Consider the following 15,060-nt stretch of genomic DNA (forward strand, 5'->3'; position numbering starts at 1 on the left):
GACCAATCAGTTTCAAGGACAATGCATAAATTATCAGTGTTGTTTTTGGTTTTCATTCTGACTGCAAGTATTGTGGTTAATGTGAACATGATTCCTTGCAAAAGGTTTCAGTTTTATCGCCAGGAAAAAGGGAAAAAACCCTATTATTATTTATTTAACCATCAAAATCAACATTTGGGTCCTTTACCTGTAAAATGCAACAGCACGTGTGTTACACACATAAATTCTCGACCGAGTCACCATTAACCACGTGACTGTTGTACAGGTCAGGTTACTGAATGACCCTGTCAGCCACCTACAAACCCGACTCAGTATCGCATGGTGGTGTACACACGTGCATTGATGTACTCCACAGCACATGAGGACATTCACAAGACTACACTTTATTCCACTGCTGCACGAGGAAATAATTAAAAGTGTTGCATTCCTATTGTGCCACACATGCCAATAAAATGTCTTGCTTGCATGTGGCAATTTCAGTGTCAAGTTACATCGTTTTAACCATCACCAGCAAGACCACCACGACGATGACAGTCTCAGGAATGACTGATCTCCCAAACTTGTTCTCTTACTGGGCCTACTTGAGAGAGACTGCGAGTGGACACTTGGTTACAACATTCCAGATTTACTCAAACGTGACAACATTTACTGACCTGGTTCCTGGAAGGAACTACTCTGTGTCTGTGGAGGCTGTTGATGGGTCATTCTCATATTGGTCAGGTGTGGTAATGGACAGAACTTGTAAGTACCGTTGTGGTCAACTGTTCAGACTAGATTAATATAGACAGCAATCTGTGTATGCTACTATATATCACAAGTGCATTGCCTATATTACACATTGTATTACTTAATTTAGTATTGAAAACGTTTCACCACCACATGATGCTGCCATTGTTTGCAATTGGTCTTTCTCATTTGCTTTAATCATTGTAAAATAACTCAAACATGCCATTCAAATGGTTTGCTTGCATGTGGCCATTTCAGTGTCAAGTTACATCGTTTTAACCATCACCAGCAAGACTACCACGACCATGACAGTCTCAGTAACGACGTATCTCCCAGACTCGTTCTCCTACTGGGCCGACTTGAGAGAAACTGCGAGTGGAAACTTGGTTACAACATTCCAAATTTACTCAAACGTGATAACATTTACTGACCTGGTTCCTGGAAGGAACTACTCCGTGTCTGTGGAGGCTTCTGATGGGTCTGTCTCATATTGGTCAGATGTAGTAATGGACATAACTTGTAAGTACCGTTGTGGTCAACTGTTCAGACTATATTAATATAGACAGTAATTTGTGTATGCTACTATATATCACAAGTGCTTTGCGTATATTAAACGTTGTATTACTTTATTATTCAAAACGGTTCACCACCACATGTTGCTGCCATTGTTTGCAATTGGTATTTCTCATTATTCGCTTCAACCATTGTAAAATATCTAAAACATGCTATTAAAATGTCTTGCTTGCATGTGGCCATATCAGTGTCAAGTGACATCGTTTTAACCATCACCAGCAAGACTACCACGACCATGACAGTCTCAGTAACGACGTATCTCCCAGACTCGTACTCCTACTGGGCCTACTTGAGAGAAACTGCGAGTGGAAACTTGGTTACAACATTCCAAATTTACTCAAACGGGACAACATTTACTGACCTGGTTCCTGGAAGGAACTACTCTGTGTCTGTGCAGGCTTATGATGGGTCTGTCTCATATTGGTCAGATGTGGTAATGGACATAACTTGTAAGTACCGTTGTGGTCAACTGTTCAGACTATATTAATATAGACAGTAATTTGTGTATGATACTATATATCACAAGTGCATTGCGTATATTGAACGTTGTATTACTTTAGTATTCAAAACGTTTCACCACCACATGATGCTGCCATTGTTTGCAATTGGTATTTCTCATTATTCGCTTCAGCCATTGTAAAATAACTAAAACATGCTATTAAAATGTCTTGCTTGCATGTGGCCATTTCAGTGTCAAGTGACATCATTTTAACCATCACCAGCAAGACTACCACGACCATGACAGTCTCAGGAACGACCGATCTCCTAGACTCGTTCTCCTACTGGGCCTACTTGAGAGAGACTGAGAGTGGAAACTTGGTTACAACATTCCATATTTACTCAAACTTGACAACATTTACTGGCCTGGTTCCTGGAATGAACTACTCCGTATCTGTGGAGGCTACCAATGGGTACTTCTCATATTGGTCAAATGTGGTCATGGACATAACTTGTAAGCACCTATACAATCTGTTGATCGGACTATTTTAATTTAGACAGTAATGTGTGTATGCTACTATATATCACAAGAGCAGTGTGTTTAATACACGTGGTATTACTTAATTTGGTATTGAAAACGTTTTACCACCATGTAATGCTGCCATTGCCCCTGCATTTAAAATACACATACACGATTCACATTGGTCTTGTTGACAGGCCACTATTCTCTTTTGGTATAAGCAGGCCAAAAACATGTGGAAGGATGTAATTCTAAGTGATTTAAAGTAGGCAGACGTAATTTTGATCCCCGTAATAATTTGATATTTATTTACACTGCTAAGGCGCCTTGCACCTGGAGGTCAGAAGGGGCTGCACAAAACACACACACGTGCAGGCTCAACCCAACAAAATCCAATCTCAAACTAAAAGATTCAAGGAATATAATTTTTATTCTTGGTTCTTTCGGTAAAGTCACGTAGAAGGGAAGTAATAAGATAATAAAAAATAAATAAAAATAAAACTAAATAAAATAATTCTCACGACGTTTCGGCCACAACGCAAGCAGCCGTCCTTGAAGGATCTCAAAGTTATGTGGAAACCCTCCCCGTAGAGGCGGTTAAATTTCGATTTAAAGCTTTCGTGACTGTAGGGATTCATCTTCTTGGTTCTTTCGGTAAAGTCACGTGGAAGGGAAATAATAAAATAATAAAAAAAAAAATACAAATAAAACAATAAAATAATTCTCATGACGTTTCGGCCACAACGCAAGCAGCCGTCCTCAGGTGAAAACCAGGTCTGTCGAGGCGACAGCGTCTTAGAGTCGCGGCATCTCTTCAGAAAGGTGAGAGACTCGATTAGCTGAGCCTTCTTATCCCGGAGCTTGTTGAAGGATCTCAAAGGTACGTGGAAACCCTCCCCGTAGAGGCGGTTAAATTTCGATTTAAAGCTTTCGTGACTGCAGTCCGCCTCTACGGGGAGGGTTTCCACATAACTTTGAGATCCTTCAACAAGCTCCGGGATAAGAAGGCTCAGCTAATCGAGTCTCTCACCTTTCTGAAGAGATGCCGCGACTCCAAGACGCTGTCGCCTCGACAGACCTGGTTTTCAACTGAGGACGGCTGCTTGCGGTGTGGCCGAAACGTCGTGAGAATTATTTTATTATGTTTTAATTTTATTTATTTGTATTATTTTATTACTTCCCTTCTACGTGACTTTACCGAAAGAACCAAGAAGATGAATCCCTGCAGTCACGAAAGCTTTAAATCGAAATATATATTTTCTTTAAAATATGTGCCTTTTAAGGCACGATATAAATAAAGCTAGGGAGTCAGCATCGTGAACGACCAGGGGATGTGAACTCACAGCCAGGGGGCCATACGAGAAAAGGCCCGGTTATCTATCATCATACAGGGATGTAACATCAGCACGCACAACGATAAACTAGTTTTATTGTACCAGGTAAGGCCCACTGAGCTATGTAGCTCTTTTCAGAAGCGGCCTGGCGATCATAAATGATAGCAAAAACGAAGTGGCTTATCATCATGTGGAAATTTATAGCAGCCAAATACTCTAAACTCATGACTTTTAAATCTGGAGGGAAAAACCAGAAGACCCAGAGCAGAGGTGGACTGGTAAGCACGCACACCGAGGGGAATCGGGCCCAATGTTGGCACGCCCGTATTGCCAATGGAGTCGACAATTTTAGGCACCAACCGTGTCTCACATGCACGCACATGCTCATAACTGAGAGCCTGCAAGTGTCAGTTTTTTTGTGCCACTGTGTTTGAATTAAATGGGTTTGATTAATAGTCATTGGTAATATCAGCAAGAGTTACATCTTCACCAATCCTGCATCCCCTCCCCCCTAACTACCCCATTCACCAACTTTTCCCCCTCCCCCAGATCCAGCATCTGTCAGAGACTTTTCTTGCTTCACGTATTCCTCGGAGAATATATCCTGCAGTTGGTCTCTCCCCGACGGTGTATGGAGCGTGCTGTACCTGCAAGTGATCAACGGCAGTAAACCATTGCAGATCGTAGGCGTCTTCAATGACAATTTCACAGTCATTACAAAGTATTCTTTGAATGAAACAATTACGGAGCCTCAGGGAAATGGAAGAACAAATTTAACATTTGCTATGCTTGGACGTCTGAAGCCGAATACTGAATACTTAGTCAATATCACCACTTTCTCGGAATATGTGCACAGTCAAACTCTACAAGGAAAAGCACGGACCGACGTAAGCGGTGAGTTCATACATTTTGATTGGCACATGATTGGTTGTGATTGTTGAGTTGTGTACCAAATGTGTGAATAAATCAATCATAAATGTGTGCAATGCATATTGGAGACAATCGGGTGGTCTGTTCTGGTAGCAGGGGGTTCATGTCCAAGCACCCATCCACCCACACCAACCTGTATCAGTCATTTAAAATTCTTAACCGTTTCCTAACTTTCTGACATGCCAGTAACAATCGTGTTGTGCATGGTGTTTTTTTTTATAAACAGTTCAAAGTTGTCATCGTACACACCCAACAACTTAAGTTCAGGTTTGGGCTTTGCTTTACTCAACTGTACCTCAAATGACGACCTGGTTAAGTGTTTAAACATCAGAATTTGTTTTTTTTCTGCACCTCCGATTTAGCATGATTGGCTACGTACGGTACAAAAGAAGTTCACCTTACGTACCGCACTGCAGAGGGAAAAAGGTGGCCAGTTCTGGGAGTGGCCTTATCAACTCTCTTGCGAGCGGTGCTATCCTTTAAATGGCTGCTCATTAATAGCACTTGCCCTGACGACTGGCTGTTCAAAAACGGCTACGATGGATTTTTGTTTAAGCCTCACTTGTTACGTTGGAGCAGTGGTCACCGTATTGAGGGTGCTGCGCTATCCCCCCCCCCACCCCATGCATTTGCTGACTATGGTAAATATCCGTATCTGAACTGTTGCTAGCTCCTCCAGCCCCTGCTTCGTTATCCCACACTGACCAGCATGGGAAAGTATGATCAAGCAATGTCTATGCCTTCGTCCAGTAGTGGATTAACAAATAGCTCTAAGTTACGACAGTCTGTGTACCTATGCTCATTTCCAAAACTGTCATGCTCATGTGGGTAGCTCCTCCACCCGTTCCGGAGACGGTGAACATCACGACAGTGCAGAACCAGGTGACACCGAACAGCCTAACCATCTCATTCAGCTGCAGCTGGTTCCAGAACACAAACGGTGACCTCAAGTACTACACGATCATCGTCAAACAGTCCGATGGTAACGCAATGGACATGCCATGAAAACGGCTCGGTCACTTCATTCATGCACGACTAAAATGATTGTTAACTTTATTACCAGGGGGAATGAGATGAAACATTCGAGTGCTTGCTAAGTATACGAGAAGTAGCGGCATCAATATCTGATTCTTCCACAATTTTATTTTTTATACAAGCCTTGGTAGCTTTGCATGTCTGTAATCCACAATAGTGGAGGCGAGTGTTGGTGAATCATTCCGTATGGTGAAACACCCGACCCATTAACGTCGTGGTCCTGTACCCTCGCTGGCCAGGAGAAGGCATCTATATAGAATGGTCTTGCTCTACGTAGGTTTTCTCTGGGTACTTGTTTCCTCCTGGATGTAAACACTCATTAATTGACTGATTAAACCTTCATAATCAGAGGACTGTAGAGCTAACCTGGGATGGTAGAGAAGGGGAGTCGAGGTCTGAATTTGATGCCAGCTGACTTCCTGGCTGCTGCTGCATTTCTGTCTTGCCTGTGCTTCTTCCTTGCACCTCTGAGTCATTCTCCATCATCTTCTTGGTTCTTTCGGTAAAGTCACGTTGAATGGAAATAATAAATTGATAAAAATAAAACATAATAAAATAATTCTCACGACGTTTCGGCCACAACGCAAGCAGCCGCCCTCAGGTGAAGAACATGTATGTCGAGAAGACAGAGTCTGTCTTCTCGACAGACCTGTTCTTCACCTGACAGAGTCTGTCTTCTCGACAGACCTGTTCTTCACCTGAGGACGGCTGCTTGCGTTGTGGCCGTAACGTCGTGAGAATAATTTTATTATGTTGTATTTTTATTATTTTATTATTTTCATTCTACGTGACTTTACCGAAAGAACCAAGAAGATGAATCCCTGCAGTCACGAAAGCTTTAAATTGAAATTCATTCTCTATCTTCAAGTTGAAATTGTTACGGTAACGAAACCCGTAGTATATACATATTTAGAATCTAAAGTGCAAATTTTCACGTGCAATTTAGATCCACGTATATAGAGTATTCCTTTGAGGATTCATTTTGGAAACTTTACGTGCAACTTTTTACGAATGCATGTAAAAAAGGAATCCACCGATGGATGGATTCACTCTGTCCGATCACACAGGAACCAACAGCGAGAGTCCAGAGAAGAGGTGGCCTCTGAGCACGTATTCAGAATATGCGAGTGGCAGCACGAACGTGTACCAGGTGGACGATCGTGTCTATCCCTCCGAGTGCTCCAACCTCAACTCCATCGTCAGTGTCCAAATTGGCACTGGCAGAACGAGTGGAAGCTTCCCCAATGGCCCCTTAAAGCAAAACACTGCCTACAGGTATGTTACCTGCCCGCGTGCATTTTTCCGTGAGCTTATTTCAACGAATTAAAACCCTACTGAAATGTTTACGCGATGTTTTTGAAAGGAAGGTGTCATCACGTGCTCACAATGGCAGGAGTGTTGACAAGGCCTACCTAGAACACATTTGTAAATTGGAGACGTTAAACCGATGCAGTTTCTCTCGATCTGACAGCTGCCTATCAGAATCAGAAAGGGTTTTATTCGCAATGAAAGTTCGCACAGACAAGGAATTTACTTTGGCAGGAAGGTGCATACATTCAACATATAGGAATCCAAAATTTTAAATAAGTGGTGTACAAGTCTAACTATACTAAAGGTACAAAGTCTAACTAATACTAAGGAGCTAAAGTATGTAAAAATATGAATAAAATAAAATATAAAATATACAATAGCTATAATATGCAATATAAAATTACAAAAATTTAAATAGGGTAAGAGTGCAAATATTGCAAGGTGTCATTGTGCAGATATAGTGTTAAAGTCATTTTGAGCATTGGCCTTGTTGAAGAGGCCAGCAACAGATGGGAAGAAACTGTTTTTGTGACGTGAGGTTTTGGTCCTGATGGACCGCAGCCTTCTGCCGGAGGGGAGTAGCTGGAACAGAGAGTGTCCAGAGTGGGAGGAATCGGCCACAATCTTCCTCGCTCGCCTCAGGGTCCTCGAGGTGTACAGGTCCTCGGGGGTAGGCAGATTGCAGCCAATCACCTTCTCAGTAGTGCGGATGATACGCTGCAGTCTGCTCTTGTCCTTGGCAGTGGTAGCAGCATACCAGATGGTGATGGAGGAGGTGAGGATGGACTCAATAATGGCTGTGTAGAAGTGCACCATCATTGTCTTTGGCAGGTCGAATTTATTCAGCTGCCGTAGGAAGTACATCCTCTGTTGTGCACTCTTTATGAGGGAGCTGATGTTCAGTTCCCACTTGAGATCCTGGGAGAGGAAAGTGCCCAGGAAACGGAAGGACTCCAAAGTGTTGACTGGGGAGTCGCACAGGGTGATGTGAGTGAGTTGGGCTGTATTCTTCCTGAAGTCCACAACCATCTCCACGGTCTTAAGAGCATTAAGCTCTAAGTTATTCTGGCTACACCAGGTCACCAGGTTGTCAGCATCCCACCTATAGTCAGACTCATCCCCACCAGAGATGAGCCCAATGAGGGTGGTGTCGTCCGCAATCGTCAAGAGTTTGATGGACAGATGACTGGAGGTGCAGCTGTTGGTGTACAGGGAAAATAGCAGAGGGGGAATGACGCACCCCTGAGGAGATCGGGTGCTGATGGACCGGGAGTCAGAGACTTCTGTCCCTAGCCTAACGCATTGCTTCCTGTCAGACAGGAAGTCTGTGATCCACCTGCAGGTGGAGTCGGGCACGTTTAGCTGGGAGAGCTTGTCCTGACGCATGGCAGGGATGATGGTATTGAAAGCAGAGCTGAAGTCCACAAACAGTATCCTGGCGTAGGTTGCTGGGGAGTCCAGGTGCTGTAGGGTGACGTGGAGGGCCATGTTAACTGCGTCGTCCACAGATCTGTTGGCTCTGTAGGCAAACTGCAGGGGGTCCAGGAGAGGGTCTGTGATGGCTTTGAGATGTGCCAGTACCAGGCACTCAAAACACTTCATTACAACAGAGGTTAGGGCGACAGGTCTGTAATCTTTAAGTTCTGTTAGCCTTGGCTTTTTGGGCACAGGGATGATAGTGGAGGACTTGAGACAGGCTGATACATGGCATGTGTCCAGTGAGGTGTTGAAGATGTTGGTGAACACCGGAGACAGCTGGTCAGCGCAGTGCTTGAGGGTCGCCGGAGAGACAGTCTGGCCCGGCTGCTTTGCGGGGGTTCTGCCTCTTGAAAAGTCTGTTAACCTCTCCCTCCTGAATTGAGAGAGTCATCTCTGTAGTGGGGGGAGGGGGAGGCCTCTTGGGTGGGAAGGGGTAGTTCAGGACAGTCCAAATATCTTTCAAAGCTAGAGTATAACTTGTTCAGGTCGTTGGCCAGGCGGGAGCCATTAGTGGTGTGGGGGGCTCTGGGCTTGTAGTTGGTGATCTGCCTGAGCCCTCTCTAGACAGAAGGAGAGTCGTTAGCAGAGAACTGATGTTTTAGTCTTTTTGAATACAGTCGTTTAGCCTCTTTCACCGCCTTGCTAAACCTGTTCTTCGACTCTTTGAATCTGTCTCTATCCCCACTCCTAAACGCTTCCTCTTTCTCCAACCTCAACCTTCTGAGATTTACTGAAAACCAGGGTATGTTGTTGTTAAAGTACACCCTGGTGCGTGTTGGAATACAGCAGTCCTCACAGAAGCTGATGTACGACGTCACAGCCTCTGTGAGTTCATCCAGGCTATTGGTAGCAGTCGTGAACATATCCCAGTCAGTACAATCCAAGCACGCCCGCAGATTACCCATAGCCTCACTGGTCAACTGTTTAGATATCCTCACAGCAGGTTTACAGAGCTTTAGTTTCTGCCTGTATGCAGGAATCAGGTGGACCATGGCATGGTCAGAGTGTCCCAATGCTGCTCGGGGGACGGCGTGGTAGGCTCTACTGACTGTAGTGTAGCAGTGATCCAGAGTGTTCCCTTCGCTGGTAGGGTATTTCATGAATTGTCTGTATTTAGGGAGTTCATGGCTGAGATTACCTTTGTTAAAATCGCCGAGTACGATAACCAGAGAATCAGGATTTTCTAGCTCCACACTCAGAATCTGGTCGGCGAGCATGCGTTGGGCCTCTTTAACATGAGGACCCGGCGGCAAAAAAACTCCGACCAAAAGAGCGACGCGAACTCGCGAGGCGAGTAAAAAGGTTTACAGTTTATAAAAATGATTCCAGGTCGGGAGAACAATGTTGCAGAATCACTGTTACATCTACACACAAGCCACTGTTAGTGTAAAAACAAATACCACCGCCCCTCGTCTTGCCGAAGAGTGCTATGTCCCGATCCGATCTTACGAGTTGGAAGTCTGCCAGTTGTAACGCAGTATCCGGGATCAAATCACACAGCCATGTCTCCGTGAAGCAAAAGACAGAAGATGCAAGAAAGTCTCTGTTTTTCACCATCAGTAGCTGAAGTTCGTCCATTTTGTTGCACAGTGAACGTACGTTTGAGAGGAAAAAGCTTGGAAGCACTGTTCGGATCCCGCGTCTGCGTAGCCGTACTAGAGCCCCCGACCGTTTACCCCTTCGGCGGCGTTTCGCTGCTTGAACAAAGCCTAGCACGGCTTTGACTAGAATGCCCACTAATTCTGCCGCTGGAAGCAGAAAAGTGGGAAATAAATCCACACGAGTTGTTTCCCTGATGTTTAAAGTTCGTCTCTTGTTAGAGAACTCCGAAAAACTTGGCAGAACACTGAATAAACAGACAAAACAAGACAAAACAGGTAGCACCAACTGGCCGAGGCTGCCATCAATGGTGCCATCTTGCTCTTTCAGAGTATTTTCTACACTGCTCTGCTGCTAAAGAGTGCACCTAGCCTGGTACAAGTGCCATGTTTTAAAGTTGCAATGACAAGCCTTATAATAGGCCAACGGAGAAGGTATGACCTCTTGTATACACCACCCATGGATCCATATTTCCTCACCCATCAGTTGTGTAAACTCCTGCCCTCATTCTCGTGTCGTTCTTCCACCTTGTCCATTGCCACCATTCAGGATCAGTTTCCGCGTCTACACGTACCTTCCAAACGCACGCTCCGTCCGCGCTGGAGGGGTAGCCATCTACACGGACACACGTTTCTCTCTACCACTCATGACATTATCCAGTAAGTATTCCGATTTACTGCCATTCAGCATAAGAGCATATCCAGCTCGTGCACATGTGTATGTATGTTGAACTTATTTCGCACCATACATAGCCAACTGTGATAATTGGAGGTGTGGGAAAGGACAATAAACTAAACAGAAATATCAGTTACAAAGAAAAGAGTTTTCAATTCATGATTTAAAAGTGCATAGGTCCTATGGCGTTCCGGATGGCCGCAGAAGCACAATGGAAGCACCGTGTGATGCTCTGACCATCTTTGTTAGACATCTATCCAAAAGCCGCTGCTGCTGTGATGATGACCGGAATTTGTGTGATGATGCTTTATGCTTCTTGATGAGATCTGTGAGGTATCTAGGTTATCTTCCTGGTTCTTTCGGTAAAGTCACGTAGAAGGGAAGTAATAAAATAATAAAAATAAAATATAATAAAATAATTCTCACGACGTATCGGCCACATTGCAAGCAGCCATCCTCAGGTGAAGAATGAAACACCACCAAGCTTGGAGCGTATATTTAAGCTGGGTTGGAGGGGGGGAGGTGCTCTTCTTCCCACCTCCCAATGCTGTCTTGACCTCGTTTCACCACACGTGGGAGTTGCGTGGCCACGTTTCACCCCACTGGTCGGTGCACGTTGGTTCATGACGGTAGAGGCCAGGACGGGTTCAGACATCAGTCACCCCTGAAATGAATTGTGACTGGGAATTTAACTCGGGAAACCAGGTTCATTGAGCACTGCATTCATCAGTATGAACAGCAAAAGTGTGCACAAAATTTTGACCATCTACAATACGCATTTTTAAATGTAATTGTTTTCTCGAAGCTCTGTTATTTATTGTTTGGGCTGGCACGGTTCCAGTTCCAGAAAGGCCATTGCCGCTATTCTGAAGCGTTTTGCAAAACTGAGAAACCTGAGCAGTGGGCAGGTAGAAGCTTATTTTGTCTTAACGTAATTTATATAGCGCTGTATGGAGAATTAGGAATTTGAATGTAATAGTGGAGATAAGGTGAATAAAAAAGACGAGACGAAGCTATGAGCAAATCTGTGATGATTTCCTCAATTACGTTAAGGCAAAATTGATGTGGGCGAATGATGATGAATGAATGTATTGCATGAATGAGGGAATGAGCGGGGAGCCTTGTCATGAGAATATAAAGAGGAAGCAGGAATGGTGGTGGTTATGAGGGGAAGATTAAGGAGTCGTGCGGTGAGCTATGGAACAATACGTGAGTTTTTGAGGAGAAGAAACGAGCGAGCGAAGATAATTGCTTAATGTTGAGGGGGGAGTTTGTTCCAGTGAAGGGGGGGGGGAGAGTAGTTGGGTGCGCCAGGACCAGGTAGAGTAGGTGGGTGAGTCAGGACCAGGTAGAGTAGGTGGTGAGTCAGGACCAGGTAGAGAAGCTGGGTGAGTCAGGATCAGGGATCGGGTCTATGCTGACGAGTGGGTTAGATCACAAAAATATAAATGTGTGTCGTTAAACCCGCTAAAACCCGACAGCCAATTCTTAAAGTTTAATTATGACTGTTGCCTGATGAGGCTAGTTGTAATGTAGTACTGAATTGTAAATGTTATGGGTTTACTCTCCAACACACAACCGGTTAGTGCTGAACTAGTAACTAATTGGCACATTTGTTACGTGATTGGCTGTGTTGGGTGGTGTTGCGTTTAACAACGCATTTGTATTTACGCGATATAACCCAATATAACCCAAAAAAACCCTCTTATGGAGAAATATGTAAATCCTATTGGTGTTGACACATCACTGATGTCGCCCTTCTCTCCTTTCCCCTCCCTATCAGGCTCGGGAAACATCATTGGCCCTGTGGTGGGAGGTGTGGTGGGAGGTGTGCTGGGAGCATTTGTGATCATTGTTGGAGGGGTCTTACTCTACATACGCCGGAAGCAGCTGTACGTTTTGAGCGCACACACACAGCACAGCTGCCAACCTCACATTCACCGCGATATCAACTTTGGTCACAGATGTACATGAACAACCCTTCGTCTCCACCATTGGAACCTCATTTGCCAGTAGAAAATGGTGTAAATGATTACCCCGAGCTCTCATACTCTGATGGTGCATTGTCTTTGAGTTGTGCGGCTTTTGACGTCATCTGGTCCAACACCATGTGAGACTAGGCTCTAAGCCTAAGGAAAGCGGTCTCGGGTGTGGAACAATCAACTTCAAGGGCAGTGCATATGTAATCCGGGCGTAAACGGCCTCGCGGATATGACGTCACGGGGGGAGGAGTTAGGTCACGTGAGAGAGAGGGATGAGGTCTTAAGGGAGAGATACCGGAAGAGACGGGAGAGAGTTGGAGAGAGAGATAGAGTGAGGCCACGCAGGGCGGAGGTTGGAGAGTGGCGAGATCGCCACACACACAGTAAGACTCGGCACCGTCGGCCAGCGGGGACCGAGCACGGAGGAACGGGGAGCAGCGGTGGGGCTGCAGTGAGGGCAGCCGGAGGCCTGCACGAGGGAACCAGCAGCGGAGCTGCATCGGAGTGGAGAGAGGCTACGGGAGCGACGGCAGCATCGAGCTGCCAAGCGGAGAAGCTCTGAGCGCGGGCCGTGTGGGACAATTTGTAAAGAACCCGAATAAAGGACAACGGAGACAGACACAGTGAACGAGTCCTTTATTACACTGGTGTCAGAAGTGAAACGGCATGTCAAAACAACTCAGAAGAAAGAATATTCCTGCGCCATCATCTGCTACATCATATGACGACGACGACCTTCCTCAGGCGGTAGACCTGCCTGCGATGGAGGAGGAGATCCATGCTGGAATGAGTACGGGTCCGGGAGTCCAAGATGTTGCCGCGTCGGTGGACCCGTCTGCACCGGAGGACGCGGACTTGCGATGGAGACAGATGGCGGCGCAGCTGGAGACACTGAAAATCGTGCTGGCGCAATTGTGTGAGCTCGTCACGCCGAGGACGGTGTTGGGGAGAGCCGATGGTGGTCCGCAGGTTGCTGCCTTGCCTGCGCTGTCGGCGCCATCGGCCACGCGGCACGAAAACGCCATCTTGGGCGTGGCAGGAAAAGAACGGCAGGAAGCCGCCATCTTGCGCTCTCCGCGGCGGGAGGCCGCCATCTTGAACACGTTGCGATGCGACGCCATTTTGAATATACCGCCTGATGAGTCATCGGCTGAGGACGGCGCAACAAGGAGTCGCAGTCATCTCACAACCGTTAAAGAATTCTCCATCGGTGGCGATTGGAGTGCTTTCGCCTGCAGATTTTTGGTGGCGGTACGCTCTGCAAGGTGGACTGACGCTGAGGCATTGGAGGTTCTACCGACTCTTCTCGATGACGAGTCGGTGAGATTCTTCCGTTCTATAAAGGCCGAGAAGAAAAAAACATTGAGAGGAGTTTTCGACGAGATGGCAGATGCATACGAGCCACCGGATGATGCTCATCGCCGGTTTGTTCAACGCCAGCGAGCACCCGAGGAGTCACCGGTGGCATACAGGGGTGCAGTATTGGAGTTGGCCATGGCCACATACCCGGAGACGGAGCCTGACCTGCTCGAACCTCTCATTTTGTGTAAGATGTTCGAGCTGTCCCGGGATTTGGGGATTCCTATGCCGGTGTGTGGCCACGAAAAGCTGACATCCCGGGCGGCCGCTAAATGTCTGGATGCCCAGTTCAACCTGCGCCGTTGGAAACAAGTCACGGCGTGGACGGGGGGGCCCATCGTCCAAGGAGGTGCCGTGGGTTGGGATCCCAAGAAGGCGGTGTACGTTCCTGACGGGGGGGGGGGGCCCGCAGGAGCTGACAGCCGCCTTTGCTCGGTGGTCGGGCCGCAGTAGGCCGAGTCCGCGATCTGCGCCGCCGACACGGGAGCGTCGGGACGGGGGGCCTGCGGCGCGGCGCAACGACATCGACTGCTTCCGCTGCGGTCGTAAGGGCCATTACGCCAGGGACTGCTGGGCCCGTGTCCCAGGTCCGCCCCAGCAGGAGGCCTCGACAGCGGACGCGCCGCGGAAGGATCCTCCAGGACAGGCAAGTCGGTGCGCACCAGACACCCGGCAAGGCTTGACACCTCACTCATCACCGTTGTCGGGCGATCCGGGTGTTGTTAATAACGGGAGGCCATCGACTGGGCCATGTCGCTCGGTAATGCAGTGGCGTAAATTGGCACGGCGGGTCGTCGCGGCCGCTACTGGTTCGTCCGCTGTACCTGGTTCTATACAAGGGGTGGACGTGCGTATTTTAGTGGATTCCGGAGCGTCCGCGACCATTATATCGGATGTAATTTTCCATCTGTTGGGCATCCCACCAGAGGCCGTGCGTCCGGTTTACGATTCCTGCGTCGCTGCGAATGGGGGTTACATGGGCATTGTGGGCCAGGTGGAGGCTAAAATATCTATCGGGGGAGTGTCGGCCTCGGGAATTGTGTTAATCTCGAGGTCCTTTGCAGTTCCTTGTTTGTTGGGAACTGATTTTCTGGCCAAG

General features: G+C 46.8%; 1 protein-coding gene across 1 annotated transcript in view; it reads left to right on the plus strand.

The window, feature by feature from the left end:
• Window positions 1–15,060, plus strand: part of LOC144948138 (uncharacterized) — a 62,939-nt gene that overhangs the window by 28,611 nt on the left and 19,268 nt on the right. The window contains exons 7-14 of the mRNA XM_078877567.1: window positions 985–1,245; window positions 1,488–1,748; window positions 1,991–2,251; window positions 4,141–4,485; window positions 5,354–5,503; window positions 6,624–6,831; window positions 10,495–10,604; window positions 12,404–12,512. Coding sequence (XP_078733693.1) covers window positions 985–1,245; window positions 1,488–1,748; window positions 1,991–2,251; window positions 4,141–4,485; window positions 5,354–5,503; window positions 6,624–6,831; window positions 10,495–10,604; window positions 12,404–12,512 — 1,705 coding nt within the window. The remainder of the gene's footprint in view (window positions 1–984; window positions 1,246–1,487; window positions 1,749–1,990; window positions 2,252–4,140; window positions 4,486–5,353; window positions 5,504–6,623; window positions 6,832–10,494; window positions 10,605–12,403; window positions 12,513–15,060) is intronic.

This window comes from Lampetra fluviatilis, chromosome 48 (assembly GCF_964198595.1).
Source record: "Lampetra fluviatilis chromosome 48, kcLamFluv1.1, whole genome shotgun sequence".
Taxonomy (NCBI): domain Eukaryota; kingdom Metazoa; phylum Chordata; class Hyperoartia; order Petromyzontiformes; family Petromyzontidae; genus Lampetra; species Lampetra fluviatilis.